Source organism: Plasmodium yoelii, assembly GCF_900002385.2.
Source record: "Plasmodium yoelii strain 17X genome assembly, chromosome: 14".
Taxonomy (NCBI): Eukaryota; Apicomplexa; class Aconoidasida; order Haemosporida; family Plasmodiidae; genus Plasmodium; species Plasmodium yoelii.
In genome coordinates this window covers 1,232,747-1,256,862 of record NC_036186.2, presented here as the reverse complement: position 1 = coordinate 1,256,862, position 24,116 = coordinate 1,232,747, and the positions used below count along the sequence as shown (strand labels likewise).

Sequence of the window (24,116 nt, the reverse complement as noted above, 5' to 3'; positions counted from 1 at the left end):
TTTGAACTATATTTAATATGAACTGATAAAATTAATATTATATATTCAAATATATGTCTTATACAGAATAAAAAACTTTAAAATTCTTAAACATCATGACATAATTAAAATATTAAATATAAAAAACGCAATAAAGGTAAAAAAATAATTTCTACATCAATTTTATAAAAAAATATAAATTTTGCAACATTTTTATAAAATTTATAAAAATAAAACAAACCCATCGGAATATGCCTTTCTATATATACACATCAATAAATTCCTTTTAAAAAACCAATAATCATTATAATATAAAAATAATTGTGAATATTGTAGAAAACCTTTTTTATTTCTCTATATTTGATTTTTTAAATGCATTTGGGGAAAACTGCATTAAGCTACCATTTTGTTCACAATAAATACATTTCGATACAAATACTGTAAAGTATTACTATATTACCAAGAAACACCATTTTATTCATATTTATAATTTTTATTTTTAAATTAAAAAAAGTCTTGTAATTGGACAGGTGTCACAATGTTATAGAATGTGAAAAATAAAAAAAAAACAATATAAAGTTGTGTGAAACACGAACAAAAATCAATGGTACAAAAAAATGAGAACAAAAATAAAAAATATTAAATAAAAGCCATATTTGAATAGCTATACTTCTTCACATTTATTTTAAATATATATGTAATCTTATCTTTTAATTTTTTGTTATCAGTATAATATATTCAAATTGATAATTATTGAAATGCTGCACATATATTAATTTAGCTAACCTATTAATGCTCATATTAATTATAATATGCTCAATTTATTATAAGGAATATATAATTTTATCTCTAAAAAAAGACACCACATAAAACATAAAGGAATTAAAACATTATTGATTATATTTCTTAATATATACACAAATATATTATTACGTAAAGATTATATTTTTATATTCATTAAACGAAAAAAAAAAAATGAAAGCTTATGAGTAATTTCATTTTATCTGTATACATAGCTAGCTATTTTTCATGTTTTCAAGGTTTCCATTTTTTTTTTTTTAATATTCATATACGATATTTATACGTTTTGTTTTTAAATCCAATTAAATAAGAATATAAAAAAAATGGATATGATTTTGTTAGTATATATTCTTAATATTATTTATCCTTAATTGTGTAACATAATTTATTGAGTTATGATTTATGAAGGTTTTAAAAAACGTTGTAAATTGTGATGTCTTTTTTGTTTTTTATAAAAAATATATAAATAATATATATATATATTAATTACACTGATTTTTGTATAATATATTTTTTCAATTTAATTTCTTGATTGTTTTTCATATTTATTTTTGATTTATTATTTAATTTCTTTAAAATTTAAGAATGATTAAAAAATATAATTAAAAAGGCTACATTTTATATTCCACATAAATAAAAAAATATATTCATTCTCAAAAGGGAACGGGCTTGTGAAAAAAACAAATTATACATGTAAATTGAAATGTTTATATTAAAGTGATAATTTTATTTATTATGATTAAATTTGCATAATTCATTTTGTTTTTCGTTTTTAGACTCAAAAATTTGTAAATGTGTAAATATTTTGTGGCAAAGGCATAATATTTGAATTTGTTATACACACAATTGCATAATATATATATACTAAGACATTATATTATTTATAAAAAATGATAATTATTGCAAAAAATAATTGTGAATTGAAAATAAATATATAAAAAATTTACAATGTCGGATATATCTGATTTTTCAGACATTGATGATTTTTCAGAAAATGGAAAACAAAACAAACTTTTTAAAAAGAAATCCCAAAAATCAACAACATCAAAAGAAAGTGATTCAAACAAAGATGATACTTTAGACAAACAAGATAGCACGAAACTTGTAAGCAGTGTTGAAAATGAAGATAAAGGATTACTTATGCAAAAATCAGGAACGATTGAATCAGAAAAGAATTTAAATTTAAAAATAGGATCAACGGAAGATAATACATTATATGCAACTAATTCGAAATCATTTCAAAATTTAGATAACTCTACAAAGTTAAAAGACCAGCAACGGCGAACTGATGGTATGAATCCACGAGTAGCTGATTGTGTTATGTCACCTCCAGAATTCTTTATATCGCATATTTATCATGATAACAAAGTTTTTATGAAAAAATATGCTCATTCAATGATAGAATATGAAAATGAGTTTTTTATTTATGGTGGAATAAATGCTAAGAATGAATATTTAGATGAATTCATAAAATTTACATATGGACCTAATACATTTACTTCCAAAAAATTAACTGAAAATCCGGGAAAGAGAGCATATGCATCAATGACATTAGCATATAATGATGAGAATTCCCCATATTTATTATTATTTGGTGGATTATGTGGGCCAAATATATTAGCAAAAGATTGTTATATGTATGACATAGCAAAAGATACTTGGTCAAAATATTCTCTTAAATTAGACTCTGTTCCAGGAGCAAGATATGGCCATGCTTATACATATTGTCCTATTACATATGCAACAATAATTTGGGGAGGCTTAAATAGAAATAATGAGTTACTAAATAGTGGACATAAATTTGTTGGAGGAAAATGGTCCGAAATGAATAATAAAGGTACATGTCCATCCCCTAGAGCATTTTCATCTCTTGCTTGGTTAGATAGAACAACAAAAGATAATGTAAATTATAGTTTTCTTTATTTATTTGGTGGCGATTTAACAAATAGAGGTACACCAACAGATGAATTATGGGTATATAATATCAATAATGAAAATTGGACATTAATAAAAAATTCATCTGGTGAAATACCATGCGCAAGATGGAAACATGGCTCTGTTATGGTTGACAAAAATATGTGGATATCAGGGGGTTTATTTTCTGGATGGTTTTCAAATTATACTATTCCAGACTTATATGTATATGATGTTCCTTCTAATTGTTGGTTTCACTGTCAAATAGCATCTAAGCAAATCCATAATTGCTATGATTATGGTACTTTGAATTTGCATTCTCAAACAAAAGCCTTTTTTTTATTTGGCGGAAAAAATTACAATAATGAGCCCATTTCAAATGTATGTAGATTTGCACCGTTATGCACAAGTGTATCAATTACGATGATGAGAAATGATATTAAAAGCTTTAATAGTTTGATACTCGAAATAAAGAAAGAAACTGAAGAGACTGCAAATAATGTATCTGAGATTCAAGAAATTATACATATGTATAGTTTAGATATAAAAGATTTTAAAATTTTGTTCGAAGCATTAACACGAAGCATACAAATTCTTAAGGAAAATGTCGAGCGTATTGATACCGAATTATCTATTTTAAAAGAAAACATTGCTACCAATAAACAAAATTCAATTGAAAATGCGGCTATAGAAAATGAAAATGAAGACCCAGAAAAAATAGAAAAAACGGAAGAAGCAGAAAATGCAGAAAATACAGAAAATGCAGAAAATGCAGAAAATGCAGAAAATGAAATAAAAGCTGAGGAAATAACGTCTGTTCAGTAATCCTGCTTAGCTTCTATAAAGCCATAAATATATGTATATATATCGGCATAAAGTGATTTGCGTGGAATGCAAAAAAATCGTGATTTTACTCATTTCTATTATATTTATAACCCGTGTTTTTGTATATAATTTTTACTCATATATTCTTTGTTTTCATATTTTGTATTTTTTTACATGTTTCAATGAGTACTTTTTATTAATTAGCCTATTATATATGTCTCAAATATAAAATAATATATTAATTGTATGCTTTGTTTTAAAACATATAAGAATAAAACAATGAAATAATAATATGATTTATTTTACATAGCGGGTAATGAATTATAATAAATAGAAAATCGAATGAGCAAGCATTCATATATATATTTTATGAAATTAAAAATAGACAAATAATATAATGTTAAATAAGAGTATTATGTATATATGCCAATGAAAAAATGTGCACACACCCATAATATAATATCATCGTATAAAATTTTTCATATTTAACTGTGCTTACAAAAAATAAAAAATAACTACTTTGGGTAGGTACAATGTTCATATATATATAATTTTTGCGAATAAAACAATATAGCATTATGAATTGTGAAAAGGGTATTAATATAAAGGCTGAAAAAAATAATGGGCTTTATGCATATGACGAAGATGATGTTTTTTCTAATTCTACCTTGTCTGATGTTGAAAAATCCTTCAAATTTTGGGACGGCGTGAATAACTGGTGCAATTAAATAAAAAAATAAAATAACTTATGAATATTGATATTGCCCCATTGTGTGCATAAAATAAAGTGCATAATACCATTACTTATTGTTCTATATATATGCATGAAAAATAATATAGTAATTATAATTTGAATAATCTTTATAATAAATCTTATTAGTGATATTTTCAACATATATAAAGAATTTGAAGACATTGATGACGAAGAGGAGACTCAGGATAAGAAAGAAAAATTAGATACTCCTAAATTACAACATAGCATAGAAACGAATACGATTGCATTCGATAATGAAACAACTGCTGAAAGCAGTAATGCGAAAACCGAAAAATCTCACCAATCTAACCCTGAATTAAATTAAATTGGATTTCATAGTATATATTCTCAAATTTTTATAATGAAAATGTTCAATGAAAATATGAAAATATATGTATATAAAAATGTGTTTAGTTATACATTAATTTATATTCTCATTGTTTTATTAAAAATTTTTAATGATTTTTTGAAAGTTGATAAATATAAAACATAATAAAAACATAGAGGAGAATATTAATAATATTACAAAAAAAATAGAGATATGAGACTAGATTGCATAAGACATTTTTTCTTTAATCTGCTCAACAAAGGAATAATCTACTTTTCTTAGCAAAATATAAGGATTAAATATTTTTGCATAATTTAATAAATTTTTTTGAGTGATATCTGAATATTTATTATCACTTAAATATGATTTAATTTGCACTAGCACTCTGTCGTTATATAAAGGAATACTAAAGTTTTGATCCTTATAATGTCTTAGAACCAAAATAACAATGTGATTACTATTTCCATATTTATTATGAAAAATTTGAGCTTCTGTAAAAAGTTTATGATTAAGGTGATAACCGACAGATTTAATTATTGTAGCATAAGTATCATGAACAATAAATTCTGATACAATTTTTACATTTACTTTATTTTTTTCAGATGATTTTAAAATAGCTCCTTGCTCATATTTTCTTAACAATGATAATTTTTTTAAATGATTTGGTTCTATATATTCTCTAAAAATATAATCTTGATTTTGTGATTGGGGATTTAATATATTTTCATCTTCTCGTACACTATGTTTATAATAATAATCTACCCATTTGAATTTATTATTAACATCACTGGCTTTTGTCATAACTTTTAATAATTTTTGAAAATTTGGATCATCATTTATTGGCATATTATTTTCTGATATATATAAACTAGATAACGAATATTCCGTATATTTAAAAAAATTATTTTTTCCTAATGTTTTTAGTATATCATCATCTAAAAAATGTTTTTCTTCATTTTCCATAAATTGAAGATTTTTTTCTTCAGTATTATTCCCATTGTTTATACCAGTACCCTCAAATGTGTTATTTGTCTCAGACATTAAAGTGGTTATTAATTTATCTATGTTATCATTCATTTATTATTATGATTTTGCAAAACAGGACGAAATAAAATTAAAATTTAGACAGTAGGAGTACTAATGGGGGAGCTTAAAAGTTTTACGTGAGGTCAGCTTATATATTTATATTACCCCTCGAATTGTGTAGATATAATATTGATACACCAATTAGTTATACAGTTAGACAGTTTATAGGTATGGTTTTGATGAGGCAAGAATTTTGATAAGTGATTGATTAAATAAAAAGGAAAAGCATTTTATACGAAATTAGGAGAGAAGGAATATTTAAAACGGAATGGTATAACAATAATTAAATCATGATAAGCATGTACGGTAAAAATTTACATAACAATTTAAATGCTAATTATACTATACGCATTCCCTTTGTGCTTATTAATTTCAGTGAATTAAATATATCGTAAAAATTCCCAAAATTAATTAAATTAAGGTAAAGTAAAACAAAAAAAAGTATTGTCAACCAAATTGTTGGTAGCTCTCATCAGAAGATAATAACTTCTACAAATAAAATATAAAATGTGCAACAATGTAATTAAAAAACGTACAGCTAATATATCTTAAATAAAAATAATTTAAGAATCCATATACAAATTAATTAAATGGATAAAACCAATTTTTATAATTTCACATGAAAAAATTATTATGTATAAGTTATTATATAATATATGTTAAGTAGCCAAGAATTTTATCTATATAACTTATGCTCAATTATTTCATCATTTATTATTATGCTCTATGCTTAAAAAGTTGTAATAATTATACAAAAATTTTCGTGAATTTGCTTAAAACCGATTTTATACTTAGTTTAATACAAATGAAAAAGTGCAAGTGAAGTTTCAAAATAACGCTATTGTTTTATATATACTCGGCTTGTGATATATATATATATATAAGAACAGTACTTTATATCAGTAATTATTTAAAAAAACATGTATAATGATTAGTAAAAATAAATATACATAAATATTAATATATATATATTTCCTTTTATATTATAAAAAGAGTTTAAAATATTGTTTTACAAATGTGTTTTTTGATAGAAGTAAAAGAATAAAAAATATTATAAAAATTAATTTTCAATGAGGTACAATTTCGGCGTTTAAAAATATACCCAATAAAAAATAAAGGAAGTTAAAGTTTAACTTACCTGGCTGGCGTTTGGGGTAGCTCATGAATTACCCTGACGTAGTTCGGAGCAGAGCATTGCACTCAGCTGACTGTGATGGACTATAGACTTTCCACATGGAAGGTGTTAACAGCAAAATTTTTGCCCGTGGCTTATTTCATATTATGAATATGCCATTAACAATTTTAAATTTATCAATTTTTTGCTCACTAATAAAATTTTAGGTAATATTGCTAAGTGCAAATAAAAATATCCGTGATTTTTTATGCTATACCGCGAAAATAACATATGGATATGTAATTATAATATATATAATTTATGATATATTTTATATATGGAAAAAATATTTTAATTTCATTTTCTCTTATATTTTATGCACTATAAATATGCGTAATTTTATAATTAATTTCCCATTATAATTGTAATAAATTCACTAGAAAAATAAATAGTTTTTATAATTAAAATTCTTTATTTATACAGGGGTTATATTATATGCCCATATTAGGAACATTTTAAAATCGTTAAAATATGTTTTAAAAATTGTTATTTTTTATTATATTTACTAGCAAATATACCTGTAAAGTATATATTTATAGGCTTAGTTGCATTATATAAATTGCTAATAGGGTAAAAATAATAATGATAAAATGTAGGACATGATGCATTTGATTAAAAGAAAAGGATCGATAGAGCGATGAATAATTTTGTTTTTTTTATTCAAAGGTTTAACCTTAACGATGCTTATTATTCACAAACTCAATATATTTTGTTTATACTTATATTATAATTATGTGTGTCGATATATCGAAATTAATCGCATAAAAAATATTACAGGTACTCAAATATTATCATCGCTAAACGGTTTCGTCTTATAATAATGCACATAAATAATATTTCTCTTATAAATAAAATGACACATATGAAAACAGTATATGTTTATTATGAAAAAATGCTATAATATTTTTTAATTATTATTTTACATAAATTTTATGCGTTATTTATAAACAAAAAATTAAATTAATTATATATAATTAAAATATTCGAAACTAGCCCTATGAACATTATTCAATATTAAACCTCGTCTTTTTATAACCCTGATTAAAGAGTAAAGATTTTGATTACAATATCTTGAAATTGTTTATATGCATGAAAACAATAATTTACTAATATATTTTTTTTTATTTTTTTCCGATTTCTTATGCAAAATAATATGCTAATAAAAGATTGAAAATATTTTTTGTTATCCTTTTAGTATTACATTTATGCATTACCATTATTTTATATTTATGTACTAACGTAGAAAAAGATATATTTATACATGCTTAAATTAATATATAAGAATGTAATAATATTACATATATATATATTTTTATTTTTATAAATTCCTTAAAATAAAATAAAAAATACTATATTTAAGAAAATATTTTTCATATACATTGATCTAAATATAAGACGAACTTAAAAAATATGCACATGATAACGTCATTATACAATCACACATACATTGCGTAAAAAAAACTGAGGCGTATATCATATGAACATTATTAAGCAAATAAGATTAGCATCTTGATATAGGGGAGTAATATATGCATATATATATAGTATATATCTTTGTGAACGAATAATTTATAAGAAAAAATACATGCTTTGCATGATGTGGTTTCACGATTAACGAATAAATAAAAAATATATTTAACATTCGAATATTATGTTCTTATAATACAACAGCTGGAGAAATGCAATAAAAAGCCCTTAAAAAAATTATTTCATTTTTGTATATAAGTATAAAAAATAACATACATATATTATAGAGGACGAAACGTAAATATGTATATAGATGAATATGTGCCAAGTAGCTGACTACTTAATAATGTTGCTATCAATGATTTTAATTGCAAAAATATTTAACATTTTTTTTTATGTATAAATATATAAAAAGGCATTATTTTATTCGCTTTATTATTTACCTATATATATATATAAGAACCTATTATATGCAACCATCGAACGATAAAATAAAAGAATAAAAAATTATAGTTATTTTGATGATTTATTTTGATAGCTTTTTTATCATAAACAATGCTTTAAAAGAAATTTTATTAAATAAAAAATACGAAAGATTAAAAAGATATTACAAAATTTGCGTACTATCAACATGCATTTATTTTACAAGAATTTAAATGCAATTAATTTTAATTAATCCTTAAATGATTGCAAAAAATAATAAGTACCTATATTATATCAACAATTAAATATAAAGGAATATATAATATTTTATTATATTTTTATGTATTACATGCATATTTAATAACTTTTCAAAGTATTTATAAATTTTAAATAATATAACGATAATAAATTTATGAAAGAGGTATTGGTTCGTTAAATATATACATATATATATTTTTTATTCATAAAATTTAAAAATTATATAAAAATAAAATAATGGTGTTGTCACAATATTATTCTATAAATGTATAAAATATTATATTTTTAACAACAATTTTTTTTATATTGCATGCCCCTTTTTATTATTTTATAAATATCGTTCTTGAAAAAACAAAAAATAATATACGCATACATAAATAAGTATACAAAAAAATAGGCAGATAAAAATATAAATAATACTAATAACTAAAAAAAAAAAAAATATATCGCAAATAAACGTATAAAAAAATATAACCATTATAAGAGGAGAGGTTACATACTTTAATTATAATTATGTATATTATATAAATTATAAAAATATAATTAAATAATAAAATAAATATATATCAAATATGAATATGTATTTATTATATATACATAAATGGATTTTTACCCGAAACGAAGGCAATATATATATTTTTATGTAGCACATAAATAATAATAAAATATATAAAATAAGTACTATAAACAAAATATATGTACTCTTTATATGTATAATAACTTATTGTAAAATATTGATCTGTATAATATAATAACGGAACAATATTTTTATACTTATAGAGAAATTCATTATTTATATATATAGTACTAAAGAGTCTATTTAAAAGTATAATAGTATATACATTCATTATTATAGATATTATATTAATGAATATATATATATACATATTATATTATATATATGTACATAAAAATATATAAGCACTTAAAAAATATTGCAGGGAAATTAGTAAAATAATATATTAAAAAAAATAATTAAAAATATTAAAAACAAATAAAAATACAAATAAGAATAAAGTTAATAAAATTTTTAAAATAATTATTAAGAAAAAATAAAAAAAAACATTAAAAAATAATATAAATATTCATCACAATAATTACATATAAAACGAGCCAATGATATTATTTGGATAATTATATTGATATTTTGGGATACCATTTAATTAAATTTTTTGAATTTTTTAAACACAGAACGGAAGAATATTGCTCTAATATATATAATTTATAATATGTCATTAGTTTCGCAGAATTACTAAAAATTAATAAATTATATATAGTATATAGAGCAAGCGAGAAAATAATACAGTGAAAACACGAATAGAAAAAATAAGCTTTATATAAAAAGTAATATTGAATACAAAAAAAAAATAAAAGCAGTTATTTCAAACGGGAACGGTAATAATAATAATAATGATAATGTTATGAGATCGAAATTAGTAATATTACCAAAAAATCGAAAAAATAAAAACAATTTTATTTGTATTTTTTTTTATTTTGTGTAGATGGTAAAATAATAGTAAGCAATAATGCGAATAAAATGAAAGAATCAAATAATGAGGAAGCAAGTGCTTTACTAATTGAAAATGAAAAAATTGAGCATAATGAGAATCGTGTGGGGATAAACAACGATGATGTGGTGGATAACAGTAGTAGCAATATAAGTGATGTAAATATAAAAGAGTTTAATTCTAAAAATAGTAATGCTAACTATAAACCTATTTCAAATGGAAATACAATTGAGTATAATGTTAACGATAATAATTATTTAAATAACGAAGATAATAACAATAATAATCAATGTAATAATAGTTCATTAAATACAATGATTGATGAATTTACTATTAATAATAAAGAATTATATAATAGTAACAGTGATTTATATTTAGATTATAAAAATCAAAAAACGACAAATGTGAATTTAAATGATGAATCATTTTTAAAAAATGTAAATAATATGCGAACCTTTGAAAGAGGTATAGTGTATTTATCGGAAGAGGAGTATATATATATGTCAAATAAAATCAAATTATTAGGATTTCGATTTATTGAAATTCCCTGTGCAAAATCCAAAACCGAAAAAAGAAATACATTCAATGCGATATCAAAAAGACATTTAAATGAAATAAAAAATTTACACTGCTCATTATCAAATAATATATATGATGCAGGTAAAAGAAAGTCAAAAAAATCATACGATAAATTTTATTCAAAAGATGAATTTAGTAGTAGTACAGCTACTAAAGAAAATGTAAATGATATACAAAAATATAATGATAACAATAATAGCACCGTTAGTAGTATCGATCATATTGTTGGCAGCAAAACAAATAACAGTTTGGGTGGAAAAAGAAAATTTCCAAGTAATAGCTTATCAAATGTTAATGTAAAATCGAATGATAATATAAACTATGGCCAAAACAATAGGAGTAATAGTATGCTAAAAAAAGGCGAAACATGGGATGGTGATAGAAATAATAACAAATTAAATAACAGTAGTAACATTAGCAATTCTAATAAAGGAAAAGGGAAACTTTCTAAATGCACTAGCATTGGTAGTGGTAAAAGGCAAATGAGTTCATCTTTCACAGGAGGAAAAGAAGCACTAAAAAAGAAAGCAAAAAATAATAATAATTATTATGAAGATAATAACACTATAGATGAATATGAAGAACATCGAAAAACATATAGGAAAAGAATTTATAAATGTCAAAATGCTTGGAAAAATAATTGTTTTAAAATAATACATAAATTAAAAAAAAAAGAAATGAGTTGTTGGTTTTTAAAACCAGTAAATCCAGAATTAGATGGAATACCAAATTATTTTAATATTATAAAAAATCCAATGGATTTTGAAACAATAGAAAATAAATTATTGAATGATAAATACAATAGCCCTTTTCAATGGCAACAAGATGTTAGACAAATTTTTTATAATGCATTTACATATCACAAAGTTAAAAATTGTGTGTGGAATGATGCTTATAAATTAGCAAAAGAATTTGATCGATTACTTAACGAAGAAAATAAAATGAAAAATATACATATAGAATATGCTAGAAGCACAGATTCAGTACTATTTGATATGAAAAAATATAATGAAATTTTAATTAATAAAAATAATAATTATGATAGTGATAGTAGTACTTATAGTAGTGATTATAGTAGTGATGATGGAGATGTAAGTTCAGATTATGTAACAAGTAATAATAATAAAAAAGGTAATATCCATAATAAAATGAATCGAAATAATAATTCTAAAAAAAGAGGAAGTGCAGCAATAGGTGGAATGAATAATAGTAGTTTATCTATAAATAATTTATCATCAGGTAGCCAAATGTTTTCATCTCAAAATAAAAAAGGATTATCAGGGGATTTAATAGATCACAAAATAAATAAATCAAGTAAAATGGGGTCAAATGATATCGATTCAATGAGAAATATTCGGGGAGATGGTAAATTTATGGGAAATAAAAAAGATAAATCGTTCGCTAAATATGACAATAATAATTTAAATAGTAATAATAGCAATACGAGCTGCTACAATAATAGCAATTCTATTGATTTTGAACCCCCAAGTATGGGAACAATACCTGAGCCCCCAGGTATTCAAAAAATTGGAATTAATGACAAAGGGTTAAATAATTATCAAGTTAATCTTCTTTTTAAAAATCTGAGAAGATTAGCACCTAACCAAAGAAGAGCAGCATTAGAAATTATACAAGATGATTTAGGAATATTGGCAGAAAATCATATGTTTGATCGATTTTTTACATTTGATACAGAATTATTATCTATTGAAAAACAAAAAAGAATATTTTTATATATAAATCATATGGGAAGAATTAATTTGGAGCAATATAAAGCTTCAAGAATTTCTTCTGAAAATATACCTAATTGTAATAATAATATATCTAGAGGAAAAATGATGATGCCAATGAAAAATGGTAATAATAATAAAAATTATATGAACAGTAATAATAATGATAATAGTGGTGGACATTTTGATAAAAGGCGAGGAAATAGATATGTATCATCATCTTCTAATTCATCTGATACATCATCATCTAATTCATCAGATTCATCTACGTTTTCAACGTCAAGTGATGATAGTGAATCTGATAGTGAGTCAGATATGGATTTTGATTCATATGATAATAAAAAAAAAAAATTAAAAGGGCAATTTTCAAATGATAAAAAAAAAGAAATCACAAATAAATTTTTTGATAACAAAAGAAAATCATTGCCACAATACAAACCTGTTGATGAAAAAAAAAAAAGTTTAGAAATTCGAGAAGACGTAATGGGAATACATGCTGATTTTTTAGGATCAATGGATACGCCAAAAAACCAGAAAAAAAATCAAAAAAAAAATCATAAAAACTCAGGCACTGCTTGGCCAGAATGGAAAGGACAAGTTATTCAACAGGCTATTCTCACACAACGCCAAACAAATGTCCCCATAAATAAAAAGGAATTAATAGCTGAAGGTTATGATGCAAAAATTTAGATAACTTTGGTGTCGAATAAAGAAAAGGGAGTGAAACAATATATGTTTATTATTGGATTTTTTAGAGTCTTTGAGATGGATTATATCCATATCTCAGCTAATTCATTAATACATAATTACGAGCGCAAATCCATATTTGCATTATATGCATATAAATATGTGTGATATTTAGTGCTACAAATTCAATTATATATGTTATATACTTAAATTTTTGAAATATATTAGATGGAATATAATTATTTATTTGGGATATAAATTATAATTCTATGAAAGTACCAGGGGATATAAGTTAAAAGGAATTATATATATAGAAAAAAATGAATTACAAATATAAATAGGCATAGAAAATGTTCAACTACATTAGTAATATCTAACAAGGAAAATGTTGAATGGGGATAGAAGGAGAAATTAGTAAAATATTAGGCATGTATATATATGCAAGAAAAATAAAATATTTAGTGTTATTTTTGATAAAAAATTCAAAATGGAAGTGGGGAGGAAAGATCACTGCTATTACAACTCTTTGGTGGTTTATTATACATATGCATATATATGCAATGTATAAAAACTAATCACCAGAAAATTAAAAAATTAAAAGTTAATAGTAATAGCAGTAGTATCTCGAGTACAAAATGATTATTACTAATAAGTTTAAGGAATAATTTCATAAAAGAGTATATAAAATATATTTTTCCGATAACGAACTAACGTAATAATGGACAAAATATTAATTATTTGAATAATAAATATTGTATATACTGTGAATAATATAAGCCCATGCTATAAAAATATTAACATATTGATATTATTTAAAAACAAAGAGATGTGAATCCTACGTATGTTTATTATATATTTCGTATTTTTTCAACTTAATAATTTTTGTAGTCCATATATATAGGTATATATTTTTTTTATGTGTATACACATTCTTATCTCAAAAACGATGTTTTAGTAATTTTATGAATAAAAAAGCAATGATGATTTTTTTAATTATGTTTCTTTTAGTTATATATATATATATATAACCATGTGTTAACAACAAACGAATGTATGAACAGACAGTCGAATGAACTAATTAATGCATGTGTGTGTATGTGTATTTGTTTTTTTTTTACTTGCTTATTGATTTGTTTACCTACTTAAAATAAACGTTTTAAAAAAAAGTATTGTAAAGAATATAAGTATTTTGCTTAATGTTTGCAAGCTCAATTTTATTTTTTTAGTTTTTTTTTTAACGTAAAGGATATAAAAAAAAACGTTAAATGAAAATAGTCAATATATTATTATAAATGCAAACCTATTATGTACAAGAAAAAGTCATATTTTCTAAATAACCAAAAAATATATAAGCAAAATTAATAGGTAAAAATTTTGTATTTAAAAATTATAAGAACAAATTGTAAAGAAAAAGTAGTAAAAACATATAACAAACCATGTTAGGAAACTTCGAAAAACCTACTAAGATGAACGCATTAATATGCACGCATATGTATATATGTGCAAACCATTTTATGATTATTCATATATAATAGAAACAATTTTTGGTGGAAATAAAACAATTAAAAAATACAACACAAATCACGCTGATAATTTAACAGCGCTATTAATTTACAGATTTATATTTTTTAGTATATAATAAATATACTTGAGGAGTTTTCCTCTTATTTTTCTTTGTCAATTGTTTTTTCTGCGCTTTCCATTTTGTCTTTGATGTAATTGGCATGAATTTTTATATTATCTTTAGAAAAATTTTCTTGTACGAGCTCCTTCATATGCTTTATAGCTTTTGCTGGATCTAAACCTTTAGGACAGCATACTGAGCAATTCATTATTCCATGACATCTATATAATTTCATGGTATCATTAACATCCATTAAACGTTCTTGTGTATATTCATCTCTTGTATCAACTATCCAGCGATATGCTTGCATTAATGTAGCTGGACCAAGATAATATTCAGGATTCCACCAATAAGATGGACATGATGTTGAGCAAGATGCACACATGATGCATTCATATAGTCCATCTAATTTTTTTCGATCTTCAATAGATTGATAAAATTCTTTTTGACCTTTTTCTTTTTTTGTTTTTCGTTTTAACCATGGATCAATTGATTTATATTGATTATAAAAATTTGTTAAATCTGCCACTAAATCTTTCATTATATATAAATTTGGGAGTGGATGTATTTCTGTTATTTCGTTTTTATTTTTATTAACTTCTGTTAAACAAGCCAATCCATTTTTCCCATTTATGTTCATTGCACAACTTCCACATATACCTTCTCTGCAACTCCTTCTAAAGGATAATGTTGAATCAATTTCGTCTTTGATTTTTATTAATACGTCTAACACCATTGGGCCACAATTATCTATATCTACTTCAAATGTCTGCATTCTAGGTCTCTTGTTGTTTTGTGAGTCATATCGAAATATTGAAAACCTTTTTAATTCATTTTTTTGATCTTGTTCAGATTTATCATTAACATATCTGTTTATGTTTATAGAATTGTTAGTCGCTGAATTTTTGTCACTTGAAAAAAATTTTACTTTTTTGTTATTTATATTATTCCATACCCTTTTATTTAAGAAGCCCATTATAAATCTTAATTCATTTTGTTTTCCCATTTTCTATTTTTTTTTATCTTTTTTTATTTTAAAATGTATATTCCATCAATATTAGCATATCCCCATACGTCTTTCGTACATATATAAGTTTACAATTATACGTTTTATAATTTTTTGTGCCTATTTATCTTTTTTTTGAGTGTTTAAAAATTGTATAAACACTCATATATCTACATAATTATTTTTAAAACATTTATATTAATTAAAGAAAAAAGGGGGAGCATGGCTCTCAAATACGTTTGCAATTAATATAATATTAATTTGTGAGAATGTAAAAAAAATGCAAATATTAACATTTAATCTTACACAAATAAATTTCTACATATATATCCTCAGTTTTTGAATATTTATGTCTGTTTCACATTTACGCATATAAAATGTGCATGTTTTATAGTCCCAATGGATTATTGCTTGAAACTGTTGAAAATGCTCAATTTTGTCAAATATATTCAAAATGATGCATTGTAATTATATATGTATTTATTGAGGTTTATAAAATATTTTTTTAACATTATTTAACTTTAAATCATGTCTCCTTTTTAATTGTACATTTTTAATCCATACTTGTTAAAAAAAAAAAATGGAAATTAAATATAAATAAAATAATACACATAATAAGGCCACAAAATTTTTTGAAAAATTACAATTAAATTTTAAAATTAGAACAAAACAAATAAATAAAAAATATTACACTATTTTTTTTGTAATTATATTATTATCCTTCAATTTTTTTTTAAATCCACTACAGCTGTTATAAATATTTAATAATACAATAATGAATTTGATATACGCATTCTTAAGATTTGGTTGTTTATAAATATATATTTTATTCTAAATAAAATATTTAAAATACACACAAATAATCACATTAAAACCATGATTTGCTTTTTAAGTATATAACTTATGTAATCATTGAGATGTGTATAACCTAAGAATATCAAGAGCGGAATGGAAGTGGCATATATGTAACATAATAGTAAACTGTTAATGTTATTTTGTGATAAATTTATTAATACACATATCCAAACTATTTTAATATAACAAGAGTGACTAAAATATATTTGCACAACATATATTCATACGTTATTAAGATTAGTTTGTTTTTTGATATTTTAAGTTATTACATTTTAAACGTTTGTTACAAACTATGGTTTTAATAAAGGTATCTTTATATATTTTTCCATCAAAAAAAATACATATAATACAGGACAATATATTATTTTTTATGTTTGTATCATTAAATAAAGAAGAAAAATGTGTATTTAAAGTAACTTTAACATACTTTATATACATACTGAATTACTGTCAGTTAAATATATTAATATTTTCCATTTTTTATCTTTTTTTTTTTTTATCACAATAACCATTTTTTCCTTTTAATAAAATAATTTCCCAATAATAGTGTTAAACATATGGTAAAGAAATATGCGAACATAGGAAATTATTTCTATAAATTATTATTTATACATTTTTGTGTTGATTAAGCATTAAAAAGTTTTAATAAATATATGTTCTGTATTTCATGTTGCTACAAAAAATGATATTAGAATATTTTTATATCGAAATTTAATAACCCCTGCAAAAACTAAGCCATCATTTCGTTGTTTATTCTTAATAATGTACAACAAAATAAAAAAAAGAAATAATCATTTTCAAAGAAATATTTTTCACTAAAACTAGTTATTAATTTTAGCATCCACTGTGTAATATTATAAAAAATATATAATTTAACATATATTACTATATGTTTATAAGGTTAAAAAATTGTATAAATTAATATGGACTTATTTTGTTTAAATAAAAAGCACATTGTTATGGAAATGCTGATAATAAAAAATATACAAAATATACAAAATATACAAAATATTTTTTTTATTTCAAAAATGTTTCGTGTAGTTATAAGAAAATAATATGTTATATTTTTGTATTTTTTTATATATATTTCAAAAAATGGAATGTAGAAAAATGAAATAATATGCGTAACTTCTTAAATTTTTTGGCAAAAAAAATATAAGGGAATATATATATAATATTATATATATATATATATATATATATAATGCATACTAGTACATTTATGAGGTATAATAATATTTATTCCGGTTAGTGCTTAAATGCTACAAATACAATGGTGGGTAAATATATATGCAACACTAAATTGCTTTTTATATTTGCCTATAATATATATATTATTGGATATATATGCATATTTTTTACTGGATTGGTATAGATTCATAATGCTGAAAAAAAATTATATATGCTCTGGAGTCACTACATACATAAGATATATATATATTTAAAATATACATATATATTGGCGCAAGCATACTGATTATATATTATATATATATAAGCAATATGTATATTATATAGTAAATATGTAAATTAAAACATATATATATAATTATATGCACATAGCTTAATAAATAATTTTAATATATATAATTTATATATTGTTATAGGAAAAAAAAAAAAACAGAAAAAATGTATTACATGTATATAATATATATGTAGAATGAATTGTGGAATATTTTAGATTTATAAAATGTTTCTGGGTTATATTAATATTAATGATATTTTTTTTTTAACAATATAATATAAATATATAATTCATATAAAAATATATTTATAAGATATATATAATCTGTAAATTATGGATATATGAAATGCATTTATATATATATATATATACATTATTTAGCTTTTATATGTATTAATTTATAAAGAAATTTAAAAAAGTATAAATATACGAATAATAAAAAAATAATAAGCAATTTTCCATGCATAAGTATAATATATATTTGTGTATGCTTACATGAAAAAGAAAATGCACAAATTGTTAAGTATTAATAAAGAAAAAAAACATTACTAATAGAAACAATTATTGCTTGTATATTATAGGTATATTATTTGTGTTATATTTTTCTAAAAGTTACATAAGCGTATACATAAATTTGTATACTCATATTTACATTACTTAACTATGTAGAAATGTACAAGCAAAAGGCATTGTCAATGCTTTATATTATTAAAACATGAAATGCAATTTTTAAAGTATAAGAAGTACATACCCTTTTTTGCATGTATATATATTACTGCAACTTAATTGTAAAAATAGAGATATTTACATGATAAACAAAATTAATATAAATTTTTATTTGCATAGATGATAATGCATGTATATTGTATGCACGGATGTATGGTTTATTATAATATATAGTATCCTTATTGGACCATAAACATTTATTTATTTTAATTTTTATAACGATTACAACTTTTTATAAAATATATATATATATATGTACATGGGATTGCTGAACTGATACATATGAAAGTCCTCAAAATTCATGCGTATGAAGTGTAGATTTTAACGAACATAAAATATATATGTATATAGAAATATACATGTATATATATTTTCATACTAAAAATTCCAAATATTTTTTGCAAATTTAATTAAATAGAAAAAAAAGTAAATTATGCAAACATTTCAAAAGCCGGAAAATGCTCTTAAGAGAGCAGAGGAATTGCAGTTTATTGGACAAAATGAAGACGCTCTTCAAATTTTACATGCCGCTATTGGGCATAGAACATTCAGGTTACAAGGATGGCATGTTTTGCAAGAACAAATTATGTTACGATATATCGAATTTTGTTTATATTTAGAAAAATTAAGTTTAGTAAAAGATGGCTTGCATCAATATAGAATTATATGCCAACATGGTAATATAGCATCTCTTGGGAAAGTCATTACTGATTTTCGAGATAAAGCAGAAGAGAAGGTTCGATTAGCTAAAGAGAATATGAATATTAATAAAGATAAGATAGAACAAGAAGAAAGTAATGTAGATTTTACAGAAAAAATTTTAATGAATTCTTTAGATATGGAAATAACTGGAAAATATGAAAGAAAATTACAAAATGCTTATAAAATATGTATGGAAACATATAAGATGATTTTAGAAATATTAAGAGCTACCCCTAAATTAGAAAAGGCATATCATGACACTGCTAAAAAAGCTTTATTATTTTGCAAAGAAAATAAAAGATTAACAGAATTCAAAAAATTAAGTGATCTTTTAAGAAATCATTATAACTTAATCTTAAGAGGAAAACATAAACCTGAATATCAATCTCTTTTAAAAATTGAATACCATTTAGAAACAAAAATAATGCAACTTGAAACTGCTTGTGAACTTGGCATGTGGAAAGAGGCATCAAATATAGCAGAAGATATTTATAATCTTAATATGCATGAATATTTTTATAAAACATTAAAATCTGGAGCTATGGAATCAGATATGAATAACAATGCTGATCAAAATGATTCCAAAAAAAAAAGTTCTGATAAAGATGAAGAAAAAGATACAAACGAAGCAACTACCAGTGGCGGTGTTGCATCGACTTCAGCAATTGCTAGCCAAAACAAACAGAAGGAAAATTTAAAAAAATGGATTGCAACTTTTTACGAAAAATTGGCTGATATATTATTTGTTTATGAAAGTGAATTATTTCATGGTTTGGCATGGCTAAAATATTGTTTCCATATATTAAATTATGGAATAGAAATTTCTGAAGAAAGGAAAAAATTTATATGCACAAAAGCAGTGCTTGCTGTTCTGTCAATACCTCGTATTGGAAACAAAAAGAATGAAGATTATGCAAAGATTTTTGAAGCACATAAAAAAATGTCCCAATTGTTAGGACATACAAGTGTTCCAGTAAAGGAATCATTGAAAAATGGATTAAAAGTAAGAAATATATTAAACTATGCAGATGAAAATGCACAAAAATTATATTCTTTAGTAGAAAATAAATTTACACCTTTAAGCCTGTGTTTAGAATGTGAAGTATTATTAAAAGAGTTAGAAAAAACTGAACATAATATATATATTAATAAAATAAAAGAAGTAATATTTCATAAATTAATATTACAATTATCAAAAGTATATAATTATATATCTATTGATTATTTTATTGAAAATATATGCTCTGAACATTTTATATCATGGAATGATGCTGAAACAATGTTAGTAGATTTAGTATATCAAAAAGAGTTAGAAATGAGAATAGACTTAACAAAAAGAGCTATATATTTTGGTGATAAAGAAAATGTAAATCGTAGTAAATTAATAAAAGATTCACTTATAAATATGTACAATGAATTATATAATGGATTACGAATGATTAATGAATCTATAAGTATAGAAAATGAAGTTGAAAATACAAATACAAAACTATTAAATTATGAACATGAATTTAATTTATTAGATAAAGGAAATAAGCATATAAGCAATTATGCTACTGCAGATATTGAGGATATTGTAGAAAATGAGATTATTGACGACAAACCAATAGATGATGAAAAAATATTAAAAAAAATATATGATAAAATAGATGAAGAACATCACAAGTTACAGCTTCTAAGCGAAGAACATAATAAAAAACGAAAGGAAATGTTAAGAAAACAAAAAGAACAAGAACAAGCTCAATTAAAAATAAGAATGGAAAAGAGATTATTAGAAGAAAAATTAGAAAAGGAAAAAAGAGAAGAATTAGCGAAAAAAGGAGAAAAACTTAGAATAAAAGAAGAAAAGATAAAGAAAAAATCGGAAGCTGCAGAACAAATGCTTAAAGAAATTAAAAAATTATGTACTAATAGTACTAGTAAAATATTAATGAAAGGAAAATATCTTGATGAAATTACTATTGAAGATATATTAAATGGATATGTCGATTTTGAGGATATTGAAGAAGTACAAGGAAAAATCCGATTAAATGAGAGAAATGAAATTATAAAAATTAGAAAAGCTGAAGCCAAAAAAGTTGATCATTATTTTAGAGCCTTAAGGCAAGTTGAACTTAGTCATATGAATAAATGGATAGCTTTAATTTTCCAAGAAGATACTGAAATTTTATTACAAGAACAAAAAGCAGTTGAAGAAGAGAAAAAAGCCGATTTTGAAGCTGCACTTAAAGAGAAGGAAGAATACATGAAATTTTCTAATGACATTGAAGAATTTACTAAATCAGAAATGCAGCAAAGAATAGTAGAATTTGAAAAAGATCTAAAAGAACAAAAAGAGCGTTTACATAAATTATTAAAAGAAGAAAAAATACAAAGAGCTAGAGATAGAAGGGAGCAACATATCAGGAAATTAAAAGCGGAAGAAGAAAGAAAAAGAAGAGAAGAAGAAGAAGAGAGGTTAAGAAAGGAAGAAATCGAAAGGAAAAAAAAAGAAGAAGCTCATAAAAAAAAACTAGACGAAATCAGTAGAATACAAAGAGAAAGAGACTTAGAAATAGAACAACAATTATTAAAACAAAATGAAGAATCCAGAAGTGGAGAAAAATCTTTGAGGAAATCATCCGCCGATGATGAATTCACATGGAGAAGACATGAAACAGGTACTTCTCAATATGACGATGATAATTATAAAAGGCATCATGAAAATAATGATGACCATTACAGAGATGCTTCTGAGAAAAAGGATAGAAAAACTTGGTCCGGAAGAGATAGAGAAAGAGATAGAGAAAGAGACAGGGACAGAGATAGAGAACGAGATAGAGACAGAGACAGAGAACGAGATAGAGACAGAGATAGAGATAGAAAATACAGAAGGGAAAAAGAATACAGAAGAGATAGATCAAAGGATAGAGAAAGAGACAGAGATAGAGAAAGAGATAGAGAAAGAGATAGAGAAAGAGACAGAGAAAGAGACAGAGATAGAGAAAGAGATAGGGAAAGAGATAGAGACAGAGAAAGAGATAGAGACAGAGAAAGAGAAAGAGATAGAGACAGAGAAAGAGATAGAGAAAGAGATAGAGATAGAGAACGAGGTAGAGATTACAGAAAGGATAAGGATCACAGAAGAGATAGAGAAAGGGATAGAGAACGAGATTATAGAAAAGATGGCGAAAGAGAAAATAGAAGAGGAGATACTAGAAGAAGTGAAAATGATCGAGAAAAAAAAAGAGATAAAGATGATTATACTCCAAATAATAGTGATAATGAAAAAGAAAGAAATGCTTGGAATATACGAAATGATGACGGTGGCATTGAATCAGATGAAAATAAAAAAAATAATATAGAAGGTGATGATAATGGAAACAATTTGAAAGGAAATAAAAGAGATGGAGAAAAAAATAAGGATAATGAAAATGCCAACAATGATAAACGAGAAGAAAAAGGTGATGAAAAGGGACAAGGATCCGATGGAGGAGGAGCTTTTACAGTTTTTACCAAAAAAAAAAAAAACTTTTTAAGATATTTTACGAAATCTTAGAAGGTGAAAACACATATTTAGGTAGCGTTTGCAATGTATAGAAACATTTATTCCAGAATATATAATGAAAATAAGCATATTTGTAAATTATGTTTTTTTTTTTCTTCCCCTCCTATTTAACTATTTAATACCATATGTGATATTATTTTTGTAAAAAATAATGAATACCTTTTCATGTTTGGACCATTTAAAGCATATATAGTTTATATCATTAACAAATTTGCACATATATTTGTATTATTATGCTAAATAAAGTAAAGCCTTATTTTTCTGGGATTGAAAAATAATCACAAGCACATATATATTCCTACCACGCCACCATAAAATGGTATATATTTATTAAACTCTTATGCATACCTTAGCTTAATGATTATTAAGCTTATTTAATACATTAAATAGATACATATATTACGAGTATAAGTAAATCGGGGGAAAGTTTAAGTGAAGCGGTTATGCTGGTGCAAACTATGCAAAACTTTACATTGTTCTTTTCTATCATAATTTTATAAAAATGTCCATTTCATATACATATATAGATTTTCGTGTTCACTATATACATATTTATGTACAAGTTTTATATGCATATTAATATGCTATGCATAATATACTGCTTGCATATTAAATTTTTATTTTTTAATAAAGATTTTTTATACATATTTTAAACTTCGATAAAAAAAACAAATAAAA

General features: G+C 23.1%; 6 protein-coding genes and 1 non-coding gene across 7 annotated transcripts; 5 read left to right on the top strand and 2 right to left on the bottom strand.

The window, feature by feature from the left end:
• Positions 1-1,728: 1,728 nt before the first annotated feature.
• Positions 1,729-3,519, top strand: PY17X_1431400 (kelch domain-containing protein, putative; the record flags this gene model as incomplete). Its single annotated transcript, XM_721377.1, has 1 exon — positions 1,729-3,519. One exon carries the CDS (start codon positions 1,729-1,731, stop codon positions 3,517-3,519), a length of 1,791 nt encoding a protein of 596 aa, XP_726470.1.
• Positions 3,520-4,097: 578 nt separating this feature from the next.
• On the top strand, positions 4,098-4,598 carry PY17X_1431300 (conserved Plasmodium protein, unknown function; the record flags this gene model as incomplete). Its single annotated transcript, XM_022957551.1, has 2 exons — positions 4,098-4,237; positions 4,400-4,598. The coding sequence occupies 2 exons, from the start codon at positions 4,098-4,100 to the stop codon at positions 4,596-4,598; spliced, it is 339 nt and encodes a 112-aa protein (XP_022812923.1).
• Positions 4,599-4,820: 222 nt separating this feature from the next.
• PY17X_1431200 (mediator of RNA polymerase II transcription subunit 18, putative) lies at positions 4,821-5,678 on the bottom strand (the record flags this gene model as incomplete). The annotated part of the gene is made up of 1 exon (XM_721378.1): positions 4,821-5,678. The coding sequence occupies one exon, from the start codon at positions 5,676-5,678 to the stop codon at positions 4,821-4,823; it is 858 nt and encodes a 285-aa protein (XP_726471.1).
• Positions 5,679-6,817: 1,139 nt separating this feature from the next.
• PY17X_1431100 lies at positions 6,818-6,981 on the top strand. The gene has a single exon (XR_002696590.1). It is a non-coding gene; the product is annotated as a U1 spliceosomal RNA (small nuclear RNA).
• A 3,565-nt stretch (positions 6,982-10,546) lies between these two features.
• On the top strand, positions 10,547-13,516 carry PY17X_1431000 (erythrocyte membrane protein; the record flags this gene model as incomplete). Its single annotated transcript, XM_720206.2, has 1 exon — positions 10,547-13,516. The coding sequence occupies one exon, from the start codon at positions 10,547-10,549 to the stop codon at positions 13,514-13,516; it is 2,970 nt and encodes a 989-aa protein (XP_725299.2).
• Positions 13,517-15,177: 1,661 nt separating this feature from the next.
• Positions 15,178-16,143, bottom strand: PY17X_1430900 (succinate dehydrogenase [ubiquinone] iron-sulfur subunit, mitochondrial, putative; the record flags this gene model as incomplete). Its single annotated transcript, XM_720205.1, has 1 exon — positions 15,178-16,143. One exon carries the CDS (start codon positions 16,141-16,143, stop codon positions 15,178-15,180), a length of 966 nt encoding a protein of 321 aa, XP_725298.1.
• A 3,479-nt stretch (positions 16,144-19,622) lies between these two features.
• PY17X_1430800 (eukaryotic translation initiation factor 3 subunit A, putative) lies at positions 19,623-23,429 on the top strand (the record flags this gene model as incomplete). Its single annotated transcript, XM_719765.1, has 1 exon — positions 19,623-23,429. One exon carries the CDS (start codon positions 19,623-19,625, stop codon positions 23,427-23,429), a length of 3,807 nt encoding a protein of 1,268 aa, XP_724858.1.
• Between the last annotated feature and the right edge of the window lie 687 nt (positions 23,430-24,116).